The 25,739-nt window shown below is 36.0% G+C and overlaps 1 protein-coding gene and 1 pseudogene across 6 annotated transcripts; one reads left to right on the top strand and one right to left on the bottom strand.

Moving 5' to 3' along the window:
* LOC109223927 lies at nucleotides 1-19,894 on the bottom strand. 6 transcript variants are annotated; one of them, XM_019388419.1, is made up of 16 exons: nucleotides 19,334-19,889; nucleotides 19,103-19,158; nucleotides 15,537-15,574; nucleotides 14,577-14,670; nucleotides 12,098-12,203; nucleotides 11,935-12,005; nucleotides 11,692-11,761; nucleotides 11,104-11,166; nucleotides 9,740-9,811; nucleotides 9,549-9,650; nucleotides 5,964-6,038; nucleotides 4,983-5,099; nucleotides 3,458-3,574; nucleotides 2,995-3,051; nucleotides 625-983; nucleotides 1-474 (listed from the first exon to the last, which is right to left on the bottom strand). In XM_019388419.1, exons 1-15 carry the CDS (start codon nucleotides 19,595-19,597, stop codon nucleotides 927-929), a joined length of 1,359 nt encoding a protein of 452 aa, XP_019243964.1. In that variant the 5' UTR covers nucleotides 19,598-19,889; the 3' UTR covers nucleotides 1-474; nucleotides 625-926. The 6 variants fall into 6 exon arrangements, with proteins under 6 accessions (XP_019243964.1, XP_019243966.1, XP_019243969.1 ...); XM_019388421.1 differs by lacking the exon at nucleotides 19,334-19,889 and adding an exon at nucleotides 18,625-18,769; XM_019388424.1 differs by lacking the exon at nucleotides 19,334-19,889 and adding an exon at nucleotides 18,632-18,769.
* Nucleotides 12,220-14,155, top strand: LOC109223929 (annotated as a pseudogene).

The following is a 25,739-nucleotide window of genomic DNA, read 5'->3' as shown; positions in this document are numbered from 1 at the left end:
AGAGCACAAAGTCCAACTCCTTGGTTGTCAATGAGGCACACAGCAATCACGTACAATCCGCATAAATGCGTGCTAAGAGAGTATAATTCGTCAAATTATGGATATGATCCGATCACATCAACTATCCATTCCCAAAATCATCAGATAGCGCTCAATAAAAGAATTAAATTGCATTATTTTTGGTATCAAGCTACCAATGGCAGTTCCCAAATGGCTCTGCAATTGAAACAGAATAGTATATATATAATAAAGTAGTTAAAGGAAATTATTGAATAGTTATCTGTCCACGCCCAGATAACTTCGAGGCTTATAGGTTAACCATACTGCACACTAGTCATTGACCAGCTTATTCTTGATCGATGATACGGGTATGCCAAGCCAAACAGGTAATGCTTTCTATTACTGCTTTCCCTTAATTCAATCTGATTGGGTAGATGGCTCTGTTTCCTTCATTGGATCCCCGCAGGATTTTGGCTGGTAAACACCAAATTAGCCCGGTTAGTACTGCGTCAATATCGTGAACGTATCATCTAAGGTGCTGCTGAGTGCTGACCTCGCGTATTTCATTAAAAAAAAAACCAACACAGTAAAAATAAGAAGAAATGGAAAAGAGGTAGTCCCAACCTCAGTGAACACCGAATGTCAAACAGAGCCTTTCGATCATCGTCCACATTATTCAAACAGAAATGTCCTATGTGTACACAAGTAGTACATCTTGAATATACAATTCCAGTAGCGTACCCAGCAATTACTGAAGCAGATGCGAAAACTGCCATCCAGTTACTACTTCTCAGTTGCCGAAGAATCTCACAGTTCACAAATTCTTGGCCTACTAACCTTTCTCTGGTGTTGGACAATTCAAGCTACTGTTCGAGCCATCTCAAATAGTCCAACAGCCAGGATATCAAAGGTCAATTCAACGGTAATCACTTTGAATACTTATCAACAAGCGCCTTCGCATTCTCTGGTGCAAAGAATCTTGCCTGTGACATCATCCCCCATGTTAGAAGATAAATGATAATCTAAGTGTTAACAGGAAGTCCTTAAATTTTTCAAAAGCAAATTGCAGGTGCATAAATTTGGATTAAGAGATAAAATTTAACAAGTTTGCAGTCTTTCATTAAAACCAATCAGGCAAGCATGCCGATATCACAGAATGATCAAATAGCTTGCAGCATTTTTGAAGGTCCCGCGCAGGTGCAGACACATTTTTGGAACATTCGAGCAACATAGGTAGAAACATAGAGGACCTATCATGACACTGCCGTTCAGGAACCTAGAAATGTCTTGTCAATGACTAAATTGTATATGGGAAAAAGAGCATCAGATCCCATTTTATCATAGTTTTGCTAGTTTTGACAATCAATGTGTGCTGTACAGTGTACACCCTCCTTGTCCTAGTAATATCAACGGACTAACCAAAAAAGGATATCCATGTTTTTCTATAACCATATTCATTACCTTTTATTCTTGAACTTGACAGAGCTGCTACTGCCAGCCAAAAATTTGTAGTCTCACATCAAGAGAGGTATTCTATGCCGGTATACTTCAAAATACAGAAAATAGTTATTCTGTTCCTTTTGGCATACAAGCATCTATTCCCAGTCTGTAAACTACCTAGAGAGTAAGTGTTGAAAAGTTTCATGGGAAGTGGATTCAAGCTTGAGAAAGCTGAGGCAAAAGTTGGATAGGATTATCGGAATGGAACAAAGCAGCAGTACTCCAACATATTTTTTTTTACAAGGTAAATTGTATTAATCAAAAGGGAGAAAACTCCCGTATACAAGAAGTATACCAAAAAGTAGAGAATTTACATCAGAACATGATTCTCTACAACTGACGCCCAATCTTCTATACAAGTAGGGGCTATATGAGTGCACCAAAAAGCGATCAAAGATAAAAGACTATTCTTAAGATGTGAAAAAGGAGACTCAATCCCCTCAAAAGCTCTCCTATTTCTCTCCCCCCCAAACTATCCACATGAGAGCTAAACTTCCACGCCTTTTGCTTTCTTTTTCTACGGAAACCGGCCCAGCAGTACTCAAACATATTAAATTACTAGTGGAGAGGAAGCCTGTGCAGGCCACAGGCCCAAGCACAATCTAAAAAGATAGTTCCTCTATTTCATTTTTATGTGTCACTATTACTATTTGGAGAATAAAAGAAAATTTTTAACTCACCATTTCTCAATACTTTTTTAATATTTTGACTATTAACTATCATGACCTATATTACTACCCCAGTAGCAGTTTATGTGACTCTAAAGATTGACCCTTTCCAAATCTAAGGATTGTCTAATTAAGCTTATAAAAAATGAGCAAAATGAAGTATTTTCATGTACTCCTTGTTATTTGTTAAAAGCAAAGGTATAAAAGAAACAGTAGTTCAAGCAGAATCTATCTGCTTAAATCTGGCAATCAGACAAATCTTGAGGAACTCCTTTCTTTTCAGCATATGATCTCCATTCTCCAGAACTCTGAATCTGGATTCGTTCCCATCAGCTACCCTTTCACATTTTTAGACTCTAGAGAGGGGTAGGACTCCTCTCCCTACAATTTATTTTTTTGCCTTCAAGTTTTCTGGGGTATTTAAATATGAATAGAAAGTTTCATCTGTGTCAAGTCTTAGAGTAAAGAGCACATCCTTATGTTGCCTACGAGAAGGCAAAACAAGAATGCTTCCCAATAAGAAAGGTAAACCATTTGTCATATCTGGGACAGTAATAATTGTACCATAACTAATGACCAATAATAACTTAGTATTTTGTTCATAGAAATTATAGAAAATAATTGCAAGGGAAAGGGAGAGTTAACACAAGGCCCCAGTTGGCTTTAACTACCTAATAATCTCAAGCCAAGGAGCTCATGCCAAAGGAGAAGCATAGCACGTTGATCATTGTTCTTAAAAAGACGAAGATGGAAGGAAGCGTTTATCCTGGTGTCAGCTTATGGGAAGGGTGTGTGAGACTATTCATATTGCTATTCATATACTCACTTGTATAAACATTCTCTCAGCATCACCAACATTTCCGTTCTCTTTCAAAATAATACCCTGCACAAATCGAGATGATCAATATCTTAAACCTATAAATAAAACACTAAAATTTAAAAAATAATTATCACGTCATTATGAAACATTTTCCGATGTGTAAGATATTATACTATTTATTGATTACTATTCCTTTACACTACTTTGAAATTTGCTGAAAACTAGCAATTTATTCCTTAAATGCTACACTACACACTATCCTTCGAATCTTATCTCTACTATCTCCACATTAAAATAAGCTTTGCAGATTAGGAACTCTAGTATTTCTTTAGTAATTAAACTTAATGTCAATTACACAATATTACTAAAATGTGTCAATACTAAAAAATCCACTTATCGCGCAAACTTTAAGTGAAAGATATGGAAATAACCATCGCGGTAAAATATATAAGGACCAGATGGATAAAACCTTTGCTAAGTAACCCCTAAAGTCATCAGGATAGGTAGAAATGAGTTGATTATATACAGACACCGCATCGCTGACACGGCCCCATTCTGAGTATGATTTTCCAAGAAGCAGGTCAACCTGTAAAGGAGAAGAAAAAAATTCAACATAACCACAAGCAATGAGTGCATTCATTCAAGCACAAGAGTGCAACATTCCTTGCCTTTGAGACTGGTGCCTTAAATAGTTAAATGAGTGAAAGATACCTTGTGCAATTTCCCCCTTCCCTTTCAGCTAGTCAAGAGTTCAGTTCGCTCAAAAGTGGCTCGCCATTAAGGAAAGTGGTTGTTTACTTGTTTATTTCACTTGCATAGTAGGCCAAATTAAATATAAAGACTAGTTTTGTGAAAACAGACAACACAATTTGCATTAAAAGACTAGCTCATAATGCTTTGGAGGATAAAGAGTTGTACAGAAGTTAGCAACAAGAGAAAAGTTCCAAATTGTCATTAACTACTTAATTGCCTCATTTTCTTGAATAGGATTTTCAGAATTACATTTGGCACTTACAAAACGAGATGACATAAGAGAGCGTGATTGGTAAGGGTGATAAGATCCTATCAACCTCTTGCCTGTGCTATGCATAGAGGAAAAGACGAAACAACTTTGTACAAAGGCAGATCTAGGATGTATAGAACATGGGTGCACCATTATAGAAAGAAGAACAAAAAAAGTATTTAGTGGGAATTGATCCCTCTTCTTTTGGGTAAATAACTCAGCATTCAACCAAGTGCACTATTGAACCATTTTGGAGCATAAGGGCCAGCAAATAATATTTGATCAATTCTATGAATTATGTACAAAAGTACCTAGTTTGGCAGAAAGATCATGGGTTCACGTGCACCATAATTTGGGCCTAAATCTGCACCTGACTTTGTATATCTTGTGGCAAGAAGTTAATACTCATTAAATGTGCACTCTGCAGTATTCGCTCATATTAACCAACAGTACCTAACACATTTGAACAGCTTTATAATTGAACTAAGTGAAAGAACTGTAGAAATTGTTAACAGCTTTGAACATGATATTCTGGTAGTGCTAGTCATCTAACGCTAGGAACTTCTCCATTGTCATTTCCTCAAATTATTAACTAGATTTTTATTTTTATTGATCTCTACTGTTGGTTTCATTCTCTAACATCTGCTCCAATGTATCGGACAGACGTGATAGTGGTGCGTCAATGTGTATTATTTGGATGCATGTGGTAATCTTTTTATAGATGAAGAAAGTTTTACATGCTATCAGATGAGTTAGTGGAAACATTATAAAACCTAACAACTATTTCCTCCGGGGTTCAGAGTGCAGGTGGCAACTCATCTAAGTTTCAAAGAGAACTTATATTTTAGATAAATTTACATGTTTAGAAATTCAAACTTAGAAATATTTAATAAATGTTTGAGAATTTGTTTACTCTCCAAATAATAATTGTGCCAAACAAATTAGGACCAAGGGACTAGCAGATTTGACATGCTATGATATCAAAGCTTACTTGAATTGGGTCATCATCTGACTTTGATTTCACTGCACTCTTCTCGGTTCCATCACTGCTACCGATAGTTTTTTCTTCATTTAGACGTTTGCGAGATGCCAAAAGCATTTGAACAGCCTAAAAAAGTAACATAGTCATATCAAGTCCACATATTGACATGAAAATGATAGGAATTCAGATTTAATTTATGTTATTATAGCAGCAAACATAATTGATGAAGGATTCAACCTCTAGATCCGCACCCATATTGGACACCCGCACCCGAGTCCAAGCAACTTAGCTCATTACATAGGAGTCTTAGTCTATGTATAATATGGTAGGTAATTGATCCCTATGCTAATAAGATAAGTAAATATTCTATAATTAAAATAGAGAATATCGTAAGACATATTGTAGAAAGCTTTATAAGATTTCATTATCCAAGTGATGAATCAAGACGTATATGAATTTCGACACATGTTACATGCACTCATGCATAGACATGAATCCTGCACAGATACATTTATTTTGTCGTATATTTTGAAGGATCCATGTGAAGCACCGAATATATATGTCATATCCAATTTTAACGAAGGTGCATCATTAACATGGCAGGAGTTTGAGAAGAAAACATTCATAAATATCATACCCCTGGCGAAAGGCTAAAATCTTAGGCAGTTTACATATCCAGTTTCACATAGCGCAACGCATTTTTACGGTGTTCACTCAACCTCAGTGCATAATATTCACTTGTCCATAATTGTTCATACTTCTAGGACTCACTTTTCTACTTATGAACAGTGGTTATGATGGTAAATATGGATACTTTTTCTCTTCAGTTCCAACAAAGAAGACACCTTCACATTTTTATCAGATCTGACAAATTCTCAAGCTGTCAAAAATGTGGTTAACTGGGACAAAGAAACTGAGAATCATTTCCTGTCTTGTAGGGCAGGCAATGAAATAATTGAAAAAGAGGAAACAGCATATTGACCAACCAACCTCATCTGGTTTCTTTGCAGCTATCAGTGCATTTGTAAGGCCACGTAGAACTTCAAAATCAATAGTTCCGGAGACCTGTAAGACCATCCTAGCAGGTTATTCAAGCTTGTGTAAGTGCTGAGTAAACTTGGTCCAAAAAAGAAGAGGTGAATAATGTCTAATTAAAATTGTGTTTGTGGGATTCTGATATGGTCAACTAACATGACAAAACTTATATATCTACAATATATTAAAAACAGGAACCTCTTTAGCTAAAAGTCAAATTACAAAATTACCCTTATTTTAGTAACTTTATTCAAAATTACCCTTTACTTAAATTTTTTTTTTTAAAAAAAAATCAAAAAAAAAAACTAAACAGACGTGCCTCTCTCAACAATTGCACTCTTTCCTCGCAACAGACGCCTTTTCCAAAATTTCTTCATCTAAATTTTGTTCTCTTAAAGATCCTATGGCAGTTTTCCCTCAATCTTCGGTCTTCTCCATTAAAGCAACATGCCAACATGTGTGGATCTTATTTTTTTTCAATTAGTCTTTTCCTTCTCAGTTTTTCCTAATCTCTTTTTTTTATCATATCTTTGGCACTATTACTATTCCATCTACCCATACCTAAATCTTAGCTAATACTTATCTTTGGGAGAGTCAAGTTGTAAGTTCCTTGGTTTTGTTCTTTAGTTGATTTTATTAATTTTACCTTAATTGATTTTTGAATCGTTGTTTACAATTATTCAACTAGATATGTTTTCTGAAATGGTTTGAATTTGAAGATGACTAGCTATAAATAAAGAATAACTGTCAGATTATTCAAATGGTTACTTAAATGTCCTATTAAATAATTTAAATACCCTACTAAATAATTTAAATAATTTCCTACTAACAATCTTAATTAGCAAATCATCATTCTTTAAAAGTCACAGCCCTTGGAGAAAAGAAAAAGCCTACACTAATGAACATGCACAGACGTCTTTGCCACGCATTAGCAAGTTTGCAATTCTCAAGTGAGAATTGAATTCCGGTAGTAATTTAAGTATTAAACACATGTATCTTCGTTACATTAATCATTAAACTTAATCAAAAATTCTTAAACGCATTTATTTTATTTTGATAGTAAGGCCTTCTCTCTCTCCCCTTTTTGTGGCTAATTTTTCTGGATCGAGATGGTTACGTATTAGAAATATCACATAATTAAACTATGGTAATTCGAAGTTAGAGGCAAACTTCATAACAAACTTTAGGTAACTGATTATATTTTCTTTGACACATGTAAAAATTCTGCTCTCTGCATTCTTCTACTCCAGTTTTAAATTGTTGGGTTCTATATAAGTTTTTTGGATTCTTGAATCTATTTGTGTCTTATAATGGTTAAATTGATGATTATGTTACTCCTTTGAATTTTTTTATTTCCTTTTGTTTAATACTGTTTATACAAATGGATTCTCTAAAAGTGCTAACTTGATAATCGAATTTATGCATCTATTTATTGTATTCTTCCATACATTATTCTTCCACAATTTTGGCTTATTTCAACTTGAATTATTAATGTTTGTTTGATAACCTTTGAAAATTGGACATATTGTGTTGGACTAGGATAAGAATAAAATTAGTTTCGAATATTAGGCTTTTATTTGGATCATGTAGAAAAACTGCCACTACTAGATGAATGTTGGTTTCAAATGATGCTATTTCTATTGCTTGAATTTGTACAATGACAAAGCACTTTGGAGATAATTTGAAATAATAATGTCTCTCCTGTGACTTTTGCTTCCCTAATTAGCATCTTAAATAATGAATAACCAAAAGAACTCTCTCCGAAATAATTAATTAATTAAAATTACTAATCATGGTACATCAAGTGGAGTTTGATTATAATAAGTAACCAAGTTACAAAAGTAAAGAGAGAAGTGTGCTTGAGCCTTGTAACTTGTAAGTACTACTATTATCTTTATTTTTTTCTATTTTTAGTACATGTCACCCATTATATTGAATAGAATACCTCTAGCAGATGATCACTGGTACTCCAAAAATTTTAATTAGTTAAATGTTTATCGGTTTGTGTAATGCGGCTTAGTACTTATGATGGTGGTTCTTGATTCATTTTTAAACTAAAATAGCCGCATCTTTAAAATGGCAATCTCAATACTTTGATAAGTTAAATGTTTTCGTAGTGTAAGAGGCTGCTTAGCCTTTCCGATTTATTAGATATTGGTTCTTCATTTATTTTTTGTAATTTTTGAATGTTCTCAACTTTGAAGTGGTAGTCCTAATACTTTATAATAAGTTAAACGTTTTTCTGCGTGTGATGTTCCTTAATTAGTACTTCTGATTTATTAAAGTGATAGATAGCTAAAGGCACAATTAAAGCATGCACTTAGTGAAGAAAGGCACAATTGATAGGAAGATAAAAATTAATACATGCGCAGTTTAAATAAAGCTGCCAAACAACATTTGAATAGACGAAAAATATTTAAAATTTATAATTAGGTAGAATAATTTATTGTTGTTTATGTGTGGGTACACGAGGGATTAATTATTTGTCGGGTAAAATATGACTCGGTATACACGTGCAACGCATGTGCCGAGGAACTAGTGTGTGTGTATATATATGCTTTCGGGGTAGGTAGATGTTTAGATTCCTAGGTAAAGTATTTTCAAGTTAGCATTCATCCATGTAAAGGGAGCTACAAGAAAAGGAATAACCTGAGGTTTCAAAAGAGGTACACACCATAAACAATGATAAACTATTTAAAGTAACTGTTAAATAGTTGTGTAAATGAGTATAGTCCACATGAAATAAGAGTACAGTATGTATTGTGTATAGTTATAAATAGGGCTCATTGTATTATAGTTAAAACATCAATCAATAATATAATTTTCCTATTATTTTCCTATTACCAGGAAGGATAAGATTAGGAATGAAGTTATTAGGGAAAAGGCGGGCATGGCTCCGTGGAAGACAAGTTGCGGGAATCGAGACTGGGATGGTTCGGGCATGTGAAGAGGAGAGACATTGCTGCCCCGGTTAGAAGGTGTGAGAGGTTGACCATAACAGGTCAGAGGAGGGGTAGAGCGAGGTCTAAGAAGTATTGGGGAGAGGTGATTAAGCAGTACATGGCACTACTTCAGCTTACCGAGGACATGATCCTTGATAAGAAGGTGTGGAGGTCGAGAATTAGGGTTGTGGGTTGATAGGTAGTCGAGAGTTTCCCCTAGTCTTACCAGTAGTATTAGTACTAGTCTTATATTTTCCTATTCCTAGTTCCTTGTTATTACACGGTGTGTCATTCTTACCGGTAGTATTGGCACTATTCTTGTATTTTCGTATTCCTAGATCTTTGTTATTACATGATGTGCCATCTGCTTCCGTTGTCCTATTACCTTGTTGGTGCTATTGTTTGTTTACTGCTTCCTTTTCACTGTTCCTGAGCCGAGGGTCTATCGGAAACGGTCTCTCTACTTTCATAGGGTAGATTACACATTACCCTCCCAAAACCCCACTTGTGGGATTTTACTGGATTTATTGTTGTTGCATTTCTCACAGTAACGAAGTATACTAGAATAGGCATCTTATCCAGCATATAAGCTACTGACCATGGCAGACATCCTAAAAGCAGCAGCACTTCCTTCATAATCCTTCAGTTCATATTTGACTTCTCCAAGCAAACGGTAGACATCAGGGTCATTCGGTTTCTTCTGCATTTGCAGACAGGTTATTTCGTGATATCCATATGGACTCGAAAAATCTCTTCATAAACAAAATAATACATCAGCCAAAAGAAAACCTTAATCAAATCCTCAAGAAGGGAAGAGGCTCGATTGTACTCCCCCAGTTGTGCTAAGGTCACAGCAGCTCCCTGTAAACCATTTAAAGAAACTTACACAGTTGTTCATTGTCAAAAAAAGAATCTTACACGGTTGCAGAGTGAAATTTCAGAAAGTGGTCGTTTGGACTTATGACATCAAAAGAGAATTTCTCAAACAAGAATTCTTACATAGCATTATAAAGGAAAATCCATATAATTGACAGGGCACAATGAGCATTTCTATCTTTCATCTCCTAAGAAGCACAAAAGAGCAATTTTTTTCTGAGGAATTTCTATCCAAAGCAATACCCACAATTTTTACAATTATCAGCCTTGTAGTCTGAAATTCACTGTTACTACCTCCATCAGCCCCCACAGAGAATTTCCCCTTTTGACTTCCACAAGACAGCTAATAGTTAAACTTCTGGACCTTAGGAAACCAATTTGACATAACCCATACAATCCGCAATTTGATACTCAAATTTATAAGGGATTCCTATACTGTGAACCTCAAGCGCTGGCACTCAATTAAGAATGCACCTTTTCAGCACACAATTGTTGAGGCCTTAAATCATGACCCAATCCACTTGATTGTTGTTGGAATATAGGAAAGAGAAGGAGAGAGAGACATTAAACCCATGTTTTTCCGGAATAAGAACCTGTAGAAATTTGATACCTCCTTTCACCTAAATATCACCTAGAAATTTGATACCTCCTTTCACCTAAATATCACCCAAATGTGATCATTTTTGGTAAGGGTGACTGGGACAAGACATCAGTGTGGATTGAAACTATGATGCACAGGGATGTTGAGGACAAGGGGCATCATAAGGTTTCATGCTAGGCGAGGAATTAGTCGGTTAGGGCAAGTAAAGTAGTTGCACACCAGCAAAAAGTTGTCAAAATTATCAACTAACCCTGGGACTTTAGTGCTGCCGAACTGGGAAATTGTCTGCTCAATTCAAGCTGAATGACTCATTATAAAAGAAATGGGTTGATGTCCATCAACTAACATGGCAAAAACAATTGGAGGCAAAGAACCACATAGTCTAAGGGTTCCAAAGTCTCTTGTAAAAGCTAAGAGACTTGCTTTCATATCGTAGTTCCCATAAAGTTAATAGAGCAGCGGAAATGATGGGTGAGCAATGTTTAACTTGCAAAACGGTTTCACCTCCATACGCAATAAGTTAACTTCTCCACCCAGAGCACAAGTATATGCCACTTAAGGAGTCTAAACTAAGTAGGTATGCTATATCTTGATGAGCGAAATGAGAAATTCTGAAACTGTAAGCATAGGATTACAAACAAAAACATCTTAAATTACATCATATACGATAACTCACTTCAAGGGAGACTGAATCCTCTGGTGATGAAGCCAGTGTTGCCTCAATTTGCTGAAGCGTCTTCTGCAAAAGCATCAAATCTGATGATATTTCAACAATATATAGGGAAATAGATAAGGAAAATATCATCTAACAACAGAGGACACATATAGGCATCCATGAAACTATACAAAATTGAGTGAATTTAACATATTACTAACAGTTTTTTACTAAAGAGCTTCTATATGTAGAAATTGCTAGAAGAGCACATTTTTATATCCTAAAAATTCATTTAACTCCATTTGGACCTGTTTCGTACTTTCATCCAATACTTGGTATTCAGGAAAAACGCACACAACAGAGAAAACAAAAAACTGTGTATTGAAGAATGTGCATATAGACAAAAGTTGGGCCTACTGACTAGCAATGAATACTACAGACAAAAGCCCATTAGATAGATGACAGGGATTGGCAATAGGCGCCTTCACTGATATTGCCTATTCTTTCTGCAGCAATTTTCAACTGAACTCAAAAGTATGTCTTTCCTTTCTAATAGTTGTACTTTTACACTAGAAAAAAATAATTTCAATGTGAAAGCAATCATTTTACCAGGAGGTTAGCTTTCTCATCTTCAGCAATTCTCTTATCAGTGCTGGCAATCTCCTCAGTGGGACTAACACTGCACCAATGACTTCATTAGGATTATGTTAAGAAAAAAAACTGAAAAGAATAAGCAACAAGCAAATCATGAAACTTTGTAACCTCTTGATTGAGTAGAAAAGAAAACCAGGATGCAAATGATGAGATCTATTTGATAACTAATAGCCAGCATTTGGAAGCACCACAATCTACCTTCCAGAAGGAAGAAAGTCACCAAGTGCAAATACAAGTCCAAATACAATAACAGCTGCTCCAACTCCAATCTATTAAATTCCGCATGAATCTATTAGTGGCCATATGAAGAAAGAAAGAAAGATTGGATCAATAAGATGTGTCAGCTCCATTATAGTACTACCTTGGTACCCAGTCCGATTGTAGTACTTTCGGACTCAACCGGAGCATCATAGTCAATTGCTCCGTATGCTTTCTCTTCCTCTGCTTTTTTCTGCTTTAGTGCCAACCTACCAGTTAGTGGAAATGCCAGTCAATGAAACATATTTTAATCAACGAAGAAGAAAAGAGAAAAAAGGACAATGTCATCAACAAATTAGTGACATAGCCCACAAACATGGAAATAAAAAAACTAAATGAAGGAATTAGACATCAATATTTGATACAGCATAGATTTAGCATAGTCAACAATGTAGAAGCAGCTTACTTTATAAGAACAAAGAATATCCCAAAGTAGCCTAGAACATAAACGCAGAAGTTGAAATTGCACATCAATTAGGCCCGGAATCTGAGGTCTAAATACTTGATCGCGGCACTTGTAACCAGTGATCATTTAGTCAGTCTCTTGCTTGGAATGCAAGCAAGTTCGGTTTCATGCCGGTGCGGTCGACTACAGAAGCCATTCATCTGGTAAAGAGGTTGATGAAACAGTATAGAGAGAGGAAGAAGGACTTGCATATGGTGTTTATTACTTAGAAAAAGCCTACGATAAAGTCCCTAGGGAGGTTTTATGTAGATGTTTGGAGATTAGCGGTGTCCCAGTAACGTACATTAGGGTGATTAAGGACATGTACAATGGAGCTAAGACTCGGGTGAGGACGGTGTAAGGTGACACGGACTATTTCCCAGTGGAGATAGGGTTGCATCAAGGATCAGCTCTTAGCCCATTTTTATTTGCCCTGGTGATGGATGTGTGGACGTGACACATTCAAGGAGAGGTGCCATGGTGTATGTTCTTTGTAGATGACATAGTGCTGATTGATGAGACGCGTTGTGGGGTTAATGCTAGGTTAAAGGTGTGGAGACAGACCCTGGAGTCTAAAGGTTTCAAGTTGAGCAGGACGAAGACAGAGTACTTGGAGAGTGAGTTTAGAATTGGGGCTCATGAAGCAGAAGTGGACGTGAAGCCGGATACACAAGTCATCCCCAGGAGATATAGTTTCAAATATCTTGGGTCTATGATACAGGATAACGGGGAAATCGACGAGGATGTCGCACACCGTATTGGGGTGGGATGGATGAAATGGAGGCTCGTTTCTGGTGTTTTGTGTGATAAGAAAGTGCCACCTAGACTTAAGGGCAAGTTCTATAAAGCGGTAGTTAGACCGGCCATGATGTATGGAACCGAGCGTTGGCCAGTCAAGAAATTCCATGTTCAGAAGTTGAAAGTAGCGGAAATGAGGATGTTAAGATGGATGTGTGGGCATACCGGGAGAGATAAGATTAGCAATGAGTATATTAGGGGCAAGGTGGGCGTGGCTCCTATAGAAAATAAGTTGCGAGAATCGAGGCTGAGATGGTTCGGGCATGTGAAGAGGAGAGACCCTGATGCCCCGGTTAGGAGGTGTGAGAGGTTGACCATGACGGGTCAGGGGAGGGGTAGAGGGAAGCCTAAGAAGTACTGAGGTGAGGTGATTAGGCAGGACATGGCGCTACTTCAGCTTACCGAGGACATGACCCTCGATAGGAGAGTGTGGAGGTCGAGGATTAGGGTTGTGGGTTGACAAGCAGTCTAGAGTTTCGTCTAAGCATCCTAGTAGTATTAGTCCTAGTCTTGTATTTTTCTATGCCAAGCCCCTTGCTATTTCATATTGTGTCATTATTTCCAGCAAGACTGGATCTATTTTTATAGTGTCGTATTCTTAGATATCTGTTGTTGCACGTATCTTCATTTGTTATGTCTACTTACCTGGTTGTTGCTACTGTCTGTTTATTGCTTCATTTTCACTTCTTTTGAGCCGAGGGTCTTTCGGAAACAGCCTCTCTACCTTCATTAGGTAGGGGTAAGGTTTGCGTACACTTCACCCTCCCCAAACCCCACTTGTGGGATTTCACTGGGCTTGTTGTTGTTGCCGTCGTTGTCGTCTTGCTTGGAATGAAGTGGTGGTGACGCCTCTAGTAAGCATGGTCAAGTAGTTCGGAAATTATTTTTGTACTAAATCATTGTACAAATGATAGCCACTACAAGTACAAGGTGATTAATTGGTCAGTAATGCTAAAAGAATCTCTCCTAGTCTATGATTACTTCCTCCTTTTTTTTTTTTGGGGGGGGGGGGGGGGGGGGGGGGTGAGCGGAGACTCTCTATTTGAATCTCATTTGTGACTATCCATACAAGATGATAAGATGAAGAATAGGTACGAAGGCTACTGGGATGTCTGTGACATCAATGAGTACACCACGTTCAGCGATGAAACATCATCTCTTTTAGCAGCTTTCGTGCATCATCAAATTTTGGACTCCAATACAATATGAGCGGAAAACTGGCTTGATAAGAAAATTCAGAATGGCAGGTTACTGCAATCATATATCTAAAATTCTTATAAGGAAGATAGCTACTGCAGATAAGCAGTGGGGTAGAAACCATTCTAAATAGTAGTAGCACCTTTTTACTGCTTGCAACCGTTTCTCAAACTGAGGATCTGACGCCACACTTTTTGCCTTTCCGACATCATTCATAGAGCTCAAACGAGGTGCTTCTGCAAGAAAATGAGCCTTATATGATATATGCAACAAGATCTGTTACTCAGACCTCACTTTAAACAAGACATAACAAAAGAAATCTTTAAGAGACCACTTAGTATGATAACAGAAAAACGCGATCACACATTTTGGATTGGAAATAATCTTCAGAAGAACATGATCACACATTTTGGATTGGAAATAAGCTTCCAAAGCATAACATTTTTAGCCAGAAGTATCAAATTTATACTCCAGAAGAATGTGCAAAGAGGCAATTAAAAGATACGCTATCATTTTCAAATAATTTTGACTAGTGGAAGGACGATGAAGGAATCAAAAGATAAGTTTGAAAGGGGAAACCACAAAAAAAAATGTTAGCGTTGCTAATCCAACTGGCAAGAGAAACATCAGAATAATTGATTGCAGAGTTTATTAACTGTTCAGTATGAGAAAAAATTGGATCCAGCGCTAAACCGTAATCTATTAACACATTCCAGATAGGGCCAAAGGGTATCGATTCAACCAAGTGTCGGAAACACATCCAGCAGTTGTGAACTCGAGCAATACATCACAATTTAAACCCAAATGATTGGTATTCTTAATATTGTCAGTATTGCAGAACAAAAAACAGTTCCTCATGTCTTGTTTTATTTATTTTTTTCAAAAAAAAAGTTGAGGCACGCCTTGTTTTAGGTTTAAAAGTTTTCAATGTATAATATCCGTTTAATGCTAATATTCTGATGCATCCTATAATTTATACATCTAGTTAAGCAAAAGTTTTCTATTTCTCTAAATTATAAATCGGTTAACCATAGGTACAAACAAAAGAGATGCGCAACTAACTACACACTGCAGAACATGCAAGGTAGGGCTGTTTACTAACGATTAAGGAGGTCATCGGACTGTGGAGTGGATGAATTCCTGCAAGAGTAAACAATAGTTTTAGATAATAATTGCAATAAGCTGACTTACAATAGTCTCTCCCTATATATATATATGTGTGTGTGTGTATAATTTGTGTCTTTTTTGTTTTGTTTTTGAGAATGAAATAATGACAAAGAGAAAAGGTTGCTGACTTCAAAGCACTATTTAGATCAACATGTAATTCTAGACAACACCAAGGTACAAGTTCAATAGAACAAATACAAATAATTTCTAAAGCACTAGAAGGAGATGAGAGAACTGAAAAATATGAATCTTCTCCATTATGTCATGGTATCATTCAAATTAAATTAATATCTCTGACATCAAATGACCTTTCTATATCGCCTCTTAGGTTAGGTCTTCACGTACATACCGGTGTACCATCTCTTATTTGCAGATGATACTTTGGTGTTCTGTGATGCATATCACAGATGTTTCTCATACTTGAGGCAGATCCTCATCTGGTTCCAGGTTGTGTTATGCCTCAACATCAACCTCAGAAAATGTGAGATCATACAGGTTGGTAGGGTGGATAATTGGTGCATTACCTACAAACTCCTGGTCTACCTTTGGATGCTTCAAACAGAGATATGCTCGTGTGGAATCCAGCGAGTGAGAGGGTTGAGAAGCAGTTAGCAGGCTAGCATACCCACTTATTTCATGTTGTTACGCCAGACTCCAATTATCATAACTGAAACGTTGGAAAGACTTTAGTGGAACTTCCTACGGGATGCAACAGACGAAACAAGGAAGTTTTATTTCATCTAGTAAACTGAAATGTTGTTACGACTCCGAAGAAATGGGAGGACTTGGAGTGAAGAATCAAAGGGTCTTCAATAAAGCTCTATTAGGCAAGTGGATTTGGAGGTTTAGGATAGAGGAGAATGCCCTATGGAAGGGGTAATAGCAGGAAATTGTGGAATTATAGAAGGGGGAGGAGAATAGAAACATCATTACCGTCTGGGTGCGGCTATTAAGTGCATATTCTCTTCCCTAAAACCTTCCATCCTCCTCCATAGACATCCACACTGATACACTCACAATGTCATGTCAGATCACTCAAACTTTTGCATCCATGGAAGTCTATTCCCTTTGCATTACAACACTATAGGTGCCATATCCAGTGTGGTGTTTTTTTCATATATTAGTTTCGGAATATCCGAAGGTGTGAAGCCATAATGAATAGAGGTGTTAAACAGACGAGGTAGACCTAAAATTACATGGAAAGAATTTGTCTCAAATGACCTATAATTTCTTGGAAGCAATGCGACTTAGTGACGGATAGGGCACAATGTGTGTGTGTGTATAGGCAACACTAATTAGTAGCGTATATGTTTTAAACATGTTATTATGTTTACTTTAAGTCATATACTTTCTTGGGGGGAGGGGTGGGGTGGGGGCTTCTTTTAGCCCTGTCATACAGTGTTATCAAAGGCAAAAAGTGCAAAAAAGCTCTAAGGTCTGTAGGGGCTTTAAGTGCAAAGCGCAAATAAAACGTGGGCTTTAATGAAGAAAGGCACAAATGGAGAAAAACTACAAATATGCATGTATAGTCCAAGACTAATATCTATAAGCATGAATACCAAATATATGGACAAAGAAATTGAAGAAAAATCATCTCTTTAGGATTGTGCTTGTTGACAAGGAAAAGTTTGCCTTAGAGCCTTGATAATAATACTGAAGCGCCCGCTAAGCGAGGCGAAGCGCTCAACATGTTTTGAGCCTTGCTTCAAGGCTTAAGCGCGCCTTTGATAACACTGATGTCATAGATTTTTGTGCAAGTAGAAGATCTAGAGAACTCCTACCACTTTTTATTATTTATTATTTTGTATGAAGTTGGCCCGAGATGAATTTAAATGCAGAAATGGTAGATACCTATAACTGATTGCAACTTGTTTAAGACAAGCATAGTTGTTGTTCTAGTTGTTTTGATAAGTGATCGGGTGCATCTCAAATCCCTTTCCTTTTACATTTCTTTTCCATTATTTGACATACAAGGAAATTTTATTAAAGAGGAAGCCGTATATGGAAGAAGAGTAGACTCCTAAACCAAAGGACTTACTATATCAGAAAAAACATCGCCCTCCAACCTCGTTGGAGATAAAGCAACATCATGAAAAAAACCTAGCGCTTTACATGCAGAGAAGATTATCACACATATACCGAGAAACAAACCTTTCAATGTCCTCATGTTACTCTCCATCCAAATACATCATACAACAGTAAGTAAAGCTCATTTCAGAAAATTTCACCAAACTTTGGACAAAAGTTCCAATGTTTGACCATTAAAAACTCGCTTAGTCCATTAAAAACTCGCTTAGTAAGAAAGACGAGTCATCATACATCTCAACTGAATTTAGTCCTCTGGCAAAAGTGCAAAGCAGAAATAATTGACTGTGGACCTCACTGTTCTTCTTGCATATGATGCATGAATCTGAAAATATAGATTTTGGTCTTCTCCGTTGTAACAGGTTGGTGTTGTAAGGTCTCCCAAGTTACTTGATTTTAGACGGAACTTCACTTTCAAGGAAAAAGATACCAAAGCCAAAGGAAGGCTCGTGAGTGGTTGCATATAATTGAGTTAGGAGAAAAGGATTTACGAGTGAAAAACGTAGAGGAACCTATCCATATCTGAGTATCTAAAACCTGGAAAGAATGATGTTACTGATAAGAGAAGCTAATAGAGTTGTGAGATTATTTGATAATCTATCATTCAAATAAAGTCTTATCCCAAATTGAGTCAACGTCCCATTACCAACTTTTCAAGAATCAAGAACCATATACGAAGGAAAACCTTGCAAAGTGGATTTCCAAGGACACGAAACCCATCCCATTTGTCTTTTAACACATTGGAGGAATGCAATCCTTAGAACCATTTCATAAATATTTTTTTAGCTCGATTTTTGTTGTCATATAAAGAATCACCAACTATTGCCATATTTCTTGATCATTCATCAGCTTAATATTGTAAGAGTTGCTAAAAACGAAATAATTCAGCATGATACAACTGTTAAACCATTTGCAGTGAATCAGCATATTTTGCATACCACTTACAAGTTGCCCCGAGAACCATTGGAAAATATGAACTAAGAACACCACAGTTGAAGAATTAGAACACGTTAAAAATGCTTTCCTAAAAGCGATATTAGCTCCCTCTCCTTCGCGAGATTGCCATGGGATTAACGCAAATAGCTTTACCCGGAAAAAAAAAGATATGACAATCGTTAGAATTTCTGCACTACGCAACTGGTGGAGAAATTCTTGTTAGGAAAGCAAGAAATACCAACTTGATTCACGTGTAGAACTTTAGACAAGGAGGAGAGTTTTGGAAGAAAGTTGTAAAAGAAGAAATATTTACTGCAAAAGTTAGAATACTTTCGAAAGGACCAATTGTATTTAAATAGACAATAGTCGTTATTGGTGGCTACAAAGTTATGAAAGGATTGAATTTTATAAAAAAAAATATTAATTAAATGTAAACAATATATAACAAAAAGTTCCACGGAGGAAGAAAGAGAAGAGCACCTTTGCGGACGTACTATGCCCTTGGCCTGCCTTCTGGCGGTTGCAGAATTCTTTCCCTAAATTTAAGTAGCAGCAACAGTTTAGCATTAGATCCAAATTCAGGGATTACAGTTCAGCACTAGATTCAAATTATGGATACAAAATCAAAAGGGTGACATCAATTGGGTCTGAAAAGAGAGATGAAATGTCAATGCATTGCAGAAGATAGAAACGAAAGATGATAAGCAAGACCTTGTTAGTGTTGCCGTTATTCGGACCACCGAAACCACGGCGTGAAGTTGAATCGGTAGAGCAGCATACACAATTCAGAATCCCATACTTGGAATTGGTAGTGTGCTGAAAATGATGATGATTGCTCCGGTTTATACCAGAAGGGGAAGAGAATGTTTTTCGAGTACATATACTGCAAGCGTCGGGCTGAGAGCGAGACCTAGAAGGAGCGAACAACAGTTGCGGCTGCCAAAGAATAGTAAAGTGAGTCGGTGCAACGGCCATGAGATAAGGTTTGCCGTTCGTTGCCTACAATCCCCGGCGCTACAAATCTTCCTCGAGGGCCGTCAATTGTTTGAAGCAAATGCAGAAAGTCAAAAAGTCAACTATGTTTGTTTTACTTCAAAAAGTAGTCACTTTTAACCTCAAGTATTAGAGTTTAATTTCAGAAGTTACTAGTGGTATTTAGTCACTCTTCTAATACCAAAAATATTTGAACAAAAATACCCCTCCTAAAACACGAAAAACCTGCGGGAACAATTGTCGACTTTGAACATTTTCTAAATTCCTGGATTAGAGTTTAAATTTTTTTTATGAGAAATCTCAGTGTCGTATACTGAAGTTCGAAACTTTTAAGAGTGAAACTCTGAAACGACTATTTAAATTTAAATATTTATTTGTTTAAACCCCATAATTTGTTCATGGAATTCCAATATAGTGGACCGGAGCTTCAAATTTTTACAAGTAAAATTACAACATATTGTAATGGAGTTTGTGTGGCTATAGTGAAGCTTACATTGGGATTTTACTTGTTAAAGTTTCGAACCCCCAACATTATAGGGAAATTTCAAATTTCAGGAATTGTTCTTAGAGTTAGAATCGTTAGAAGCCCATCACCAATTGCTAGAGTTGCTATATAGTAGTTTAGTTTGGGCCAAATATATCAGTTTAGTACTTAGTAGGACAAGCGGCTATTTTAATAGTAACGCATTTGAAAAGCTAAGTAACTCAAATAGGCTGCCCAATTTGTGGCTAACTCAAGCTAACTTTTTTAATTATAGCAGTTGTCACAGGGGTGATTTATGTCACTCGAATTCTGCCCGAGGTTTACTTCCGTGCGGCAATCAAGCCCAGCCTTGATTTCAGCCTTTCCAACACTTAGCTTATTTTTAGGGACGTTTTGAACATAGAATGAAAATAGGCAGCAAAAACAGTAAATGAGGCACACGATATATAGGAATTTCTTCCCAACTTGTATTAATAATGTGAATACAAGAACACAAAAGCCAACCCTATGGCCAAGACAAAGAATTCCCTAATTCCCTGCCCCAAAATGATTTTCCCACCCTTAGGAAATGACTTAGACGAATTTTGGCTAACACAATGCCTTAGACTAAGTTCTGCCCCGTTTTTGGCACCCTAGGCACATATTTATAAGGCTACAATCAGTTGACAAGCCCCAACTGATGGGCAAATAATTTAGGACAAGTACAAAAACGTGCCCCCATGTTTTTGGGCCATGATCAGCATGTCTTTGAAGGAGTTGCAACCGCCAACTGCTTCCCCATGTGCTTGGCACATGTTTTTCAACTGCTGCTTGTGCACTGCATGTGCCAATTTCGACCAGCTGCCTTGTGCCCAAGGCTGGCATTGCGCCCAGCCTTGCCCTTGACACTGCTCCGCGCCAATGCCATTGCCACAGCTCGCCGCCCATCGACTTAGCCGCACACGTTCATTGCCTCAACTGTCCGCTCATGTCAAGTCGCCCCCAACTTGATCAAATCTGCCCGCATCAATTGCCATTGCTTGCACCGTATTGCCTTGCCTTGCCTTGCCATGTCTTTGCCCCTGCTCGACATGGCTTTGCCTTGCCATTGTTTCGCCAACCCGCACGTCTAAGTAAAATGCGCCTTGCTTCCGTTCAAGGTGCCTTTGTCAAACCCCGCATAGTCCGTCATGCCGAGCTGCCCGTCATGATGTTGTCCCAATTTTCAGGTTGTGTGCCAAGTCCATCATGAAAATACTTGTCACAACCCACACCTGCCGAGGACCTTTGTCAAAGGGGCTAACAGCAGTCCAGTACCAAAATGTGGAACTAAAAGCCCATAAAAGTATTGAAACTGGATGAAACAAAAGGAGTACTTCACCCGCCCCGAGTAATAGCTAGCAAATGTATAATATAAGCATGCTAATGCATAATATATATATATATATATATATATATATATATATATATATATTATACTTAATTAATATATAATCTATGTGTATTGGATAGCAATTGTAAATATTTTCGACAGAGCGGCCAAATGTGTTAAAACCCTATTTATGTTGGCTCAAATATGCTCATGGCCTCATATTCCGAGGAGTGATACTTTTTCACCCAATTACGGTTGAGAAAATAAGTAAACTATATCGATTGAAATACTTTAATTAGTTCTTTTTGTTGCCTTTCATGCAAGAGTAGTAAGGGATAATCCATGTTGCGCATGAGCCCAAAACATCATATTTAAGTTGTATTAATTAGTATGTGTAAATTTATTTCTTAAGTTATATGTATTGGTAATATAAAATTTTACTTATAATTTCAAGTTATTCAAATATTTATGGATTATTTTTTTCTCAGACGATGCTAACCTCTAGTTCAAAATAAGTGCCTCAAGGTTTGACATACCCATTAGTATAAGCGTTATTTAACAAAGTTATCCTTTATATTTTCTTAAATTACTTTATGTATCATATTTTGTGGATCATTTATCGGATCAAGGGTAGATATGAGAAAAACTAATTAATGCCTTCTTGATTTTTCAAAGCAATAATTACTTTTGCCAAATTAATTAGTCTGAATGAGACATATTTTCAGTCGTAGGGAAGTCCATAAAAGCTATTAAATATAATGATGAAATACCATGTCATGCCTCAAAAGAGTATATATTTAGTTTTTAAAGCGATTTAAATATTAATAAGAAAAATAACATTACAAGCAAGGTGATTACTTATTTTCTCTTTTTCACGTTAAGTTGGACTCTATTTGGCTCTATTATTTTATTTTTATAAGATTCTAAAGATGAGTATTACTAAAATTAGATTAATAATAAATTACAATGATAGCAATGAAAGATCAATTTTAACTTAAAAGTATGAGCTTCCCTTGTTTACCAAAAAGGACTCTGATATTATTTTTATAAGATTTTAGAAATAAATATGCTGAAGTTAGTCAATTTTAATTTATTGTGAAGAAAAAAATATTAGTTTTAATTTACAAAAAACAAATTCAAAAAAATTCTATTTTTTGTTTACTATGAAGTTCACGTTTAAGAAGAATAATTTTGAGAGTACATATGCCTAAAATATAAGCTAAGACATGACACTTGTGAATTTGTGAGAAGACGAAAGTAATATTTTATATAATTCCAACTTCAAATAATTTTTTTCGAATTTCTATTGCTGTCTAAACGAAATTCGCATTAATTAATCATTTTCCATATACAAGCATTAACGAACAAAAGCTACTAATAAATATAATCTAACCTTGAGATATTTATGTTAAACTCATAAATATTGCTAAATATTCAATTATGTTATGAAATAATAAATGAAGAAGAAGAGTATTCCAGAGAAAATTAGAGACAGAGAATTCTTATTGATATGGGATGATTTACAACAGAATAGAACCCTCTATTTATAGGGAGAGGGTGACTTAGTCACCAAGTAATAAAACCCTAGAATCTCTCTAAATATAGACATTCACCATAAATAAAATTCTATTTATAACACTCCCCCTTGAATGTTTATTCAACAGATAATGTGTCTCGTTAAAACCTTAACTAAAATAAAACCCAGTGGGAAAAAAATTCTAGAGAAGGAAAAAGAGTACACATATCTAACAATACGCCTTTTGGTTGCCTCGTTAAAAACCTTGCAAGGAAAACCCAGTGGGACAAAACCTTGTAAGGGAAAAAGAGTACAACGCGTATTAACTCCCCCTCATGAGAGCATCACTTCACATCCTTAAGCATTTGCATTCCAATCTTGTGCACCATCTTCAAAAGATCTTTGGTAGATATTTGATAAACAAATCAGCCATATTAACTTGAATGAATATATTGCACCTTGAAATCATCATTCTTGATAGAGATGGATTATCTTCATATGATCTTGTTGGAATCGTCAGTTCAATATCTTCACATAGAGGTGAAAACTCTTGCTATCATATTATCATGCTTATAGTTATAGCAAAATATATTTGTACACAAATTGCACTGAGGAAGTGGTACTTCAAGATCAAGAATTGTATATGCTTCAAGCGATTTAAATCCTTCAAGGATTGTCATATAAGTCATACAATAGACTTTAATTAGATGCATATCAAGTTTTCATGTCATGCTAGACAAATAAGATATCGAAAACTGATTGCACATATCATTGGCTTCATACTTTCAAGTGTTTGAACTACATGTTCAAAACTACATGTCTTTCATAGGAAACCAAATTCTACTTGAATTGTTTCTCCAGACTTGAGGTCCTCATATATATTTAGCGCTATTATAGATGTCGTCGACAAACATTTTATATCGGTTCCAACCTCCTTATTTTTCATAAAGACATAACATAGAGATCTCTTCATTCATATATTCAGGTACCTGAATCTCTCATGAGATTTTATGAAGTGTTATGTCATGTGATCTTCTAGATCACTTGCCTCCTTTATTATGATCATTTCGATCATTTGCTCATCTTCTTTATCAAGAAGTTTATTTGAAACCGATTTGTCTATATGCTTTAAGCGTACCATAGACTTTGTCCTTCTAGGACTTAATATGAGCATTTGCAATGAGAATATAGTTACTTCCGTTTGGGTCAGCAAATGCGTCCGGCATGCTTTGCAATATATTGCACATGAATTATCCTTTATGAACTTCAAGTTCATATTATCTTATTCGAGGATCTAGATGTACAAATGATAATTCATTCCACGTAACTTTTTCTCAACTGTTGTATCTTCGTACCCCCCCCCCCCCCCCCATGTTAGAAAAACTAACTTGTTTCCTCAACTTTGAGAATCCACCTTTATGCGTTATGGTGTTAATCAAATAATACACCGCACATCAATAATAATAAGATGGAATTATTTGGTTACTGACCCTGAACCACTTGTGAGGGGAGAATGTAATATACTTTCGTATATAACCTATATCAAACTGATATAGATAACTTTGTTCTCATAAGCAATAGTTTAGCTATTAAGTGGAAGCACTCAATAAATCATTTTGCTAAACCAACTGTGATGTAAACCAACTTATCAAGATTAAACTATCTTGAATAAGAAATCTGGAAATTATGCTCGAAATTAAATTATTGAGCAAGTTACCTCGCACACACCGGCCAGGTTGCGGATTAATAATAATTGCACATGTAACCATCTCATAGATGCATCTTATGTGGTATACATGACAGGTGAATGAGCTCATATTCACCTTTGATATTTCCAGCATTCATGGGATTCAATCCCAATTTTAATTGGTCTATTAATTAATGAGAACAAGCAATGTAAGAGAATTCGTAAAGAACTTTCTAGTTCTTTAATATTTACCCATGTGAATTCTCTTTTATTTTTGCACATCATACTTGAATTAACATGGCTAAACCAATTATGCCAACTGGATAAATTATCAATATTGATAAACTTCATGTTTACACCATGATGTGTGCAATTATGAATAAACTCCAAGTTTATTATGATATGGGTTTTTATATCAATAAATATCCACTTCATTGTGGTATTCTTTTGTTTATGTTGTACAAATTGGAGAATAAAGCGGGTAGCTTTTCACATACATATTACCCCGCTACAAGTTGTAGTAATAGAAGATATTAAATCTTTCCTTTATTTATAGTCTCAATATAATCAACCGCTTTCGCGTATACTTTGGAAACTGAATAAGTTTCTTTGAGACTTACTACAACACAATACCTTATTGGTAATTAATTGTGTTTCTCCAAAACAGTAATAATTGGCTCTTCCAGAGCTCTCAATTAATTTGTACTACCACAGATTCATCAACATCCATGTGGTGATATCTCTTTTAAAGAGAAAGTTATACCATTATGGTTATGGTCAAAATTATATGCAAGATCTATTTCTTGCATTATTGTTGTCTTTTAAAAATCACAATGCCAAAATATTTTGGCGTACAATAGGTACGTGACCAATGACCATTCATGCCATAATAATGACATTATTTTCTTATATCATCTCAAACCTTCTTTTAGAGGTGAGTGCGGTATATTCACTACCACTAGCACGTTCATATTATTTGAAGAATGAATATGTATTCATAAATCAGATGTTGTCACATTCACATCATGAATTGACCATAATCATCTATATGTGCTTTATAAAATCTCATGTCAATTGATGACAAAT

This window comes from Nicotiana attenuata, chromosome 3, assembly GCF_001879085.1.
Source record: "Nicotiana attenuata strain UT chromosome 3, NIATTr2, whole genome shotgun sequence".
In the NCBI taxonomy this organism is placed as follows: domain Eukaryota; kingdom Viridiplantae; phylum Streptophyta; class Magnoliopsida; order Solanales; family Solanaceae; genus Nicotiana; species Nicotiana attenuata.
This window is presented reverse-complemented; position numbering and strand designations above follow the sequence as displayed.

Bases quoted from the DNA above. Each gene is read 5' to 3' on its own strand.
- LOC109223927 (XM_019388419.1), bottom strand. From the start codon at position 19,597: ATGGCCGTTGCACCGACTCACTTTACTATTCTTTGGCAGCCGCAACTG. The intron at 15,575-19,102 runs GTGCTCTTCTCT...TTACTCTTGCAG, and splicing joins GGCATAGTACGTCCGCAAAG to GAATTCATCCACTCCACAGT. The intron at 9,812-11,103 runs GTGAGTTATCGT...AATGGTTTACAG, and splicing joins AGGATTCAGTCTCCCTTGAA to GGAGCTGCTGTGACCTTAGC.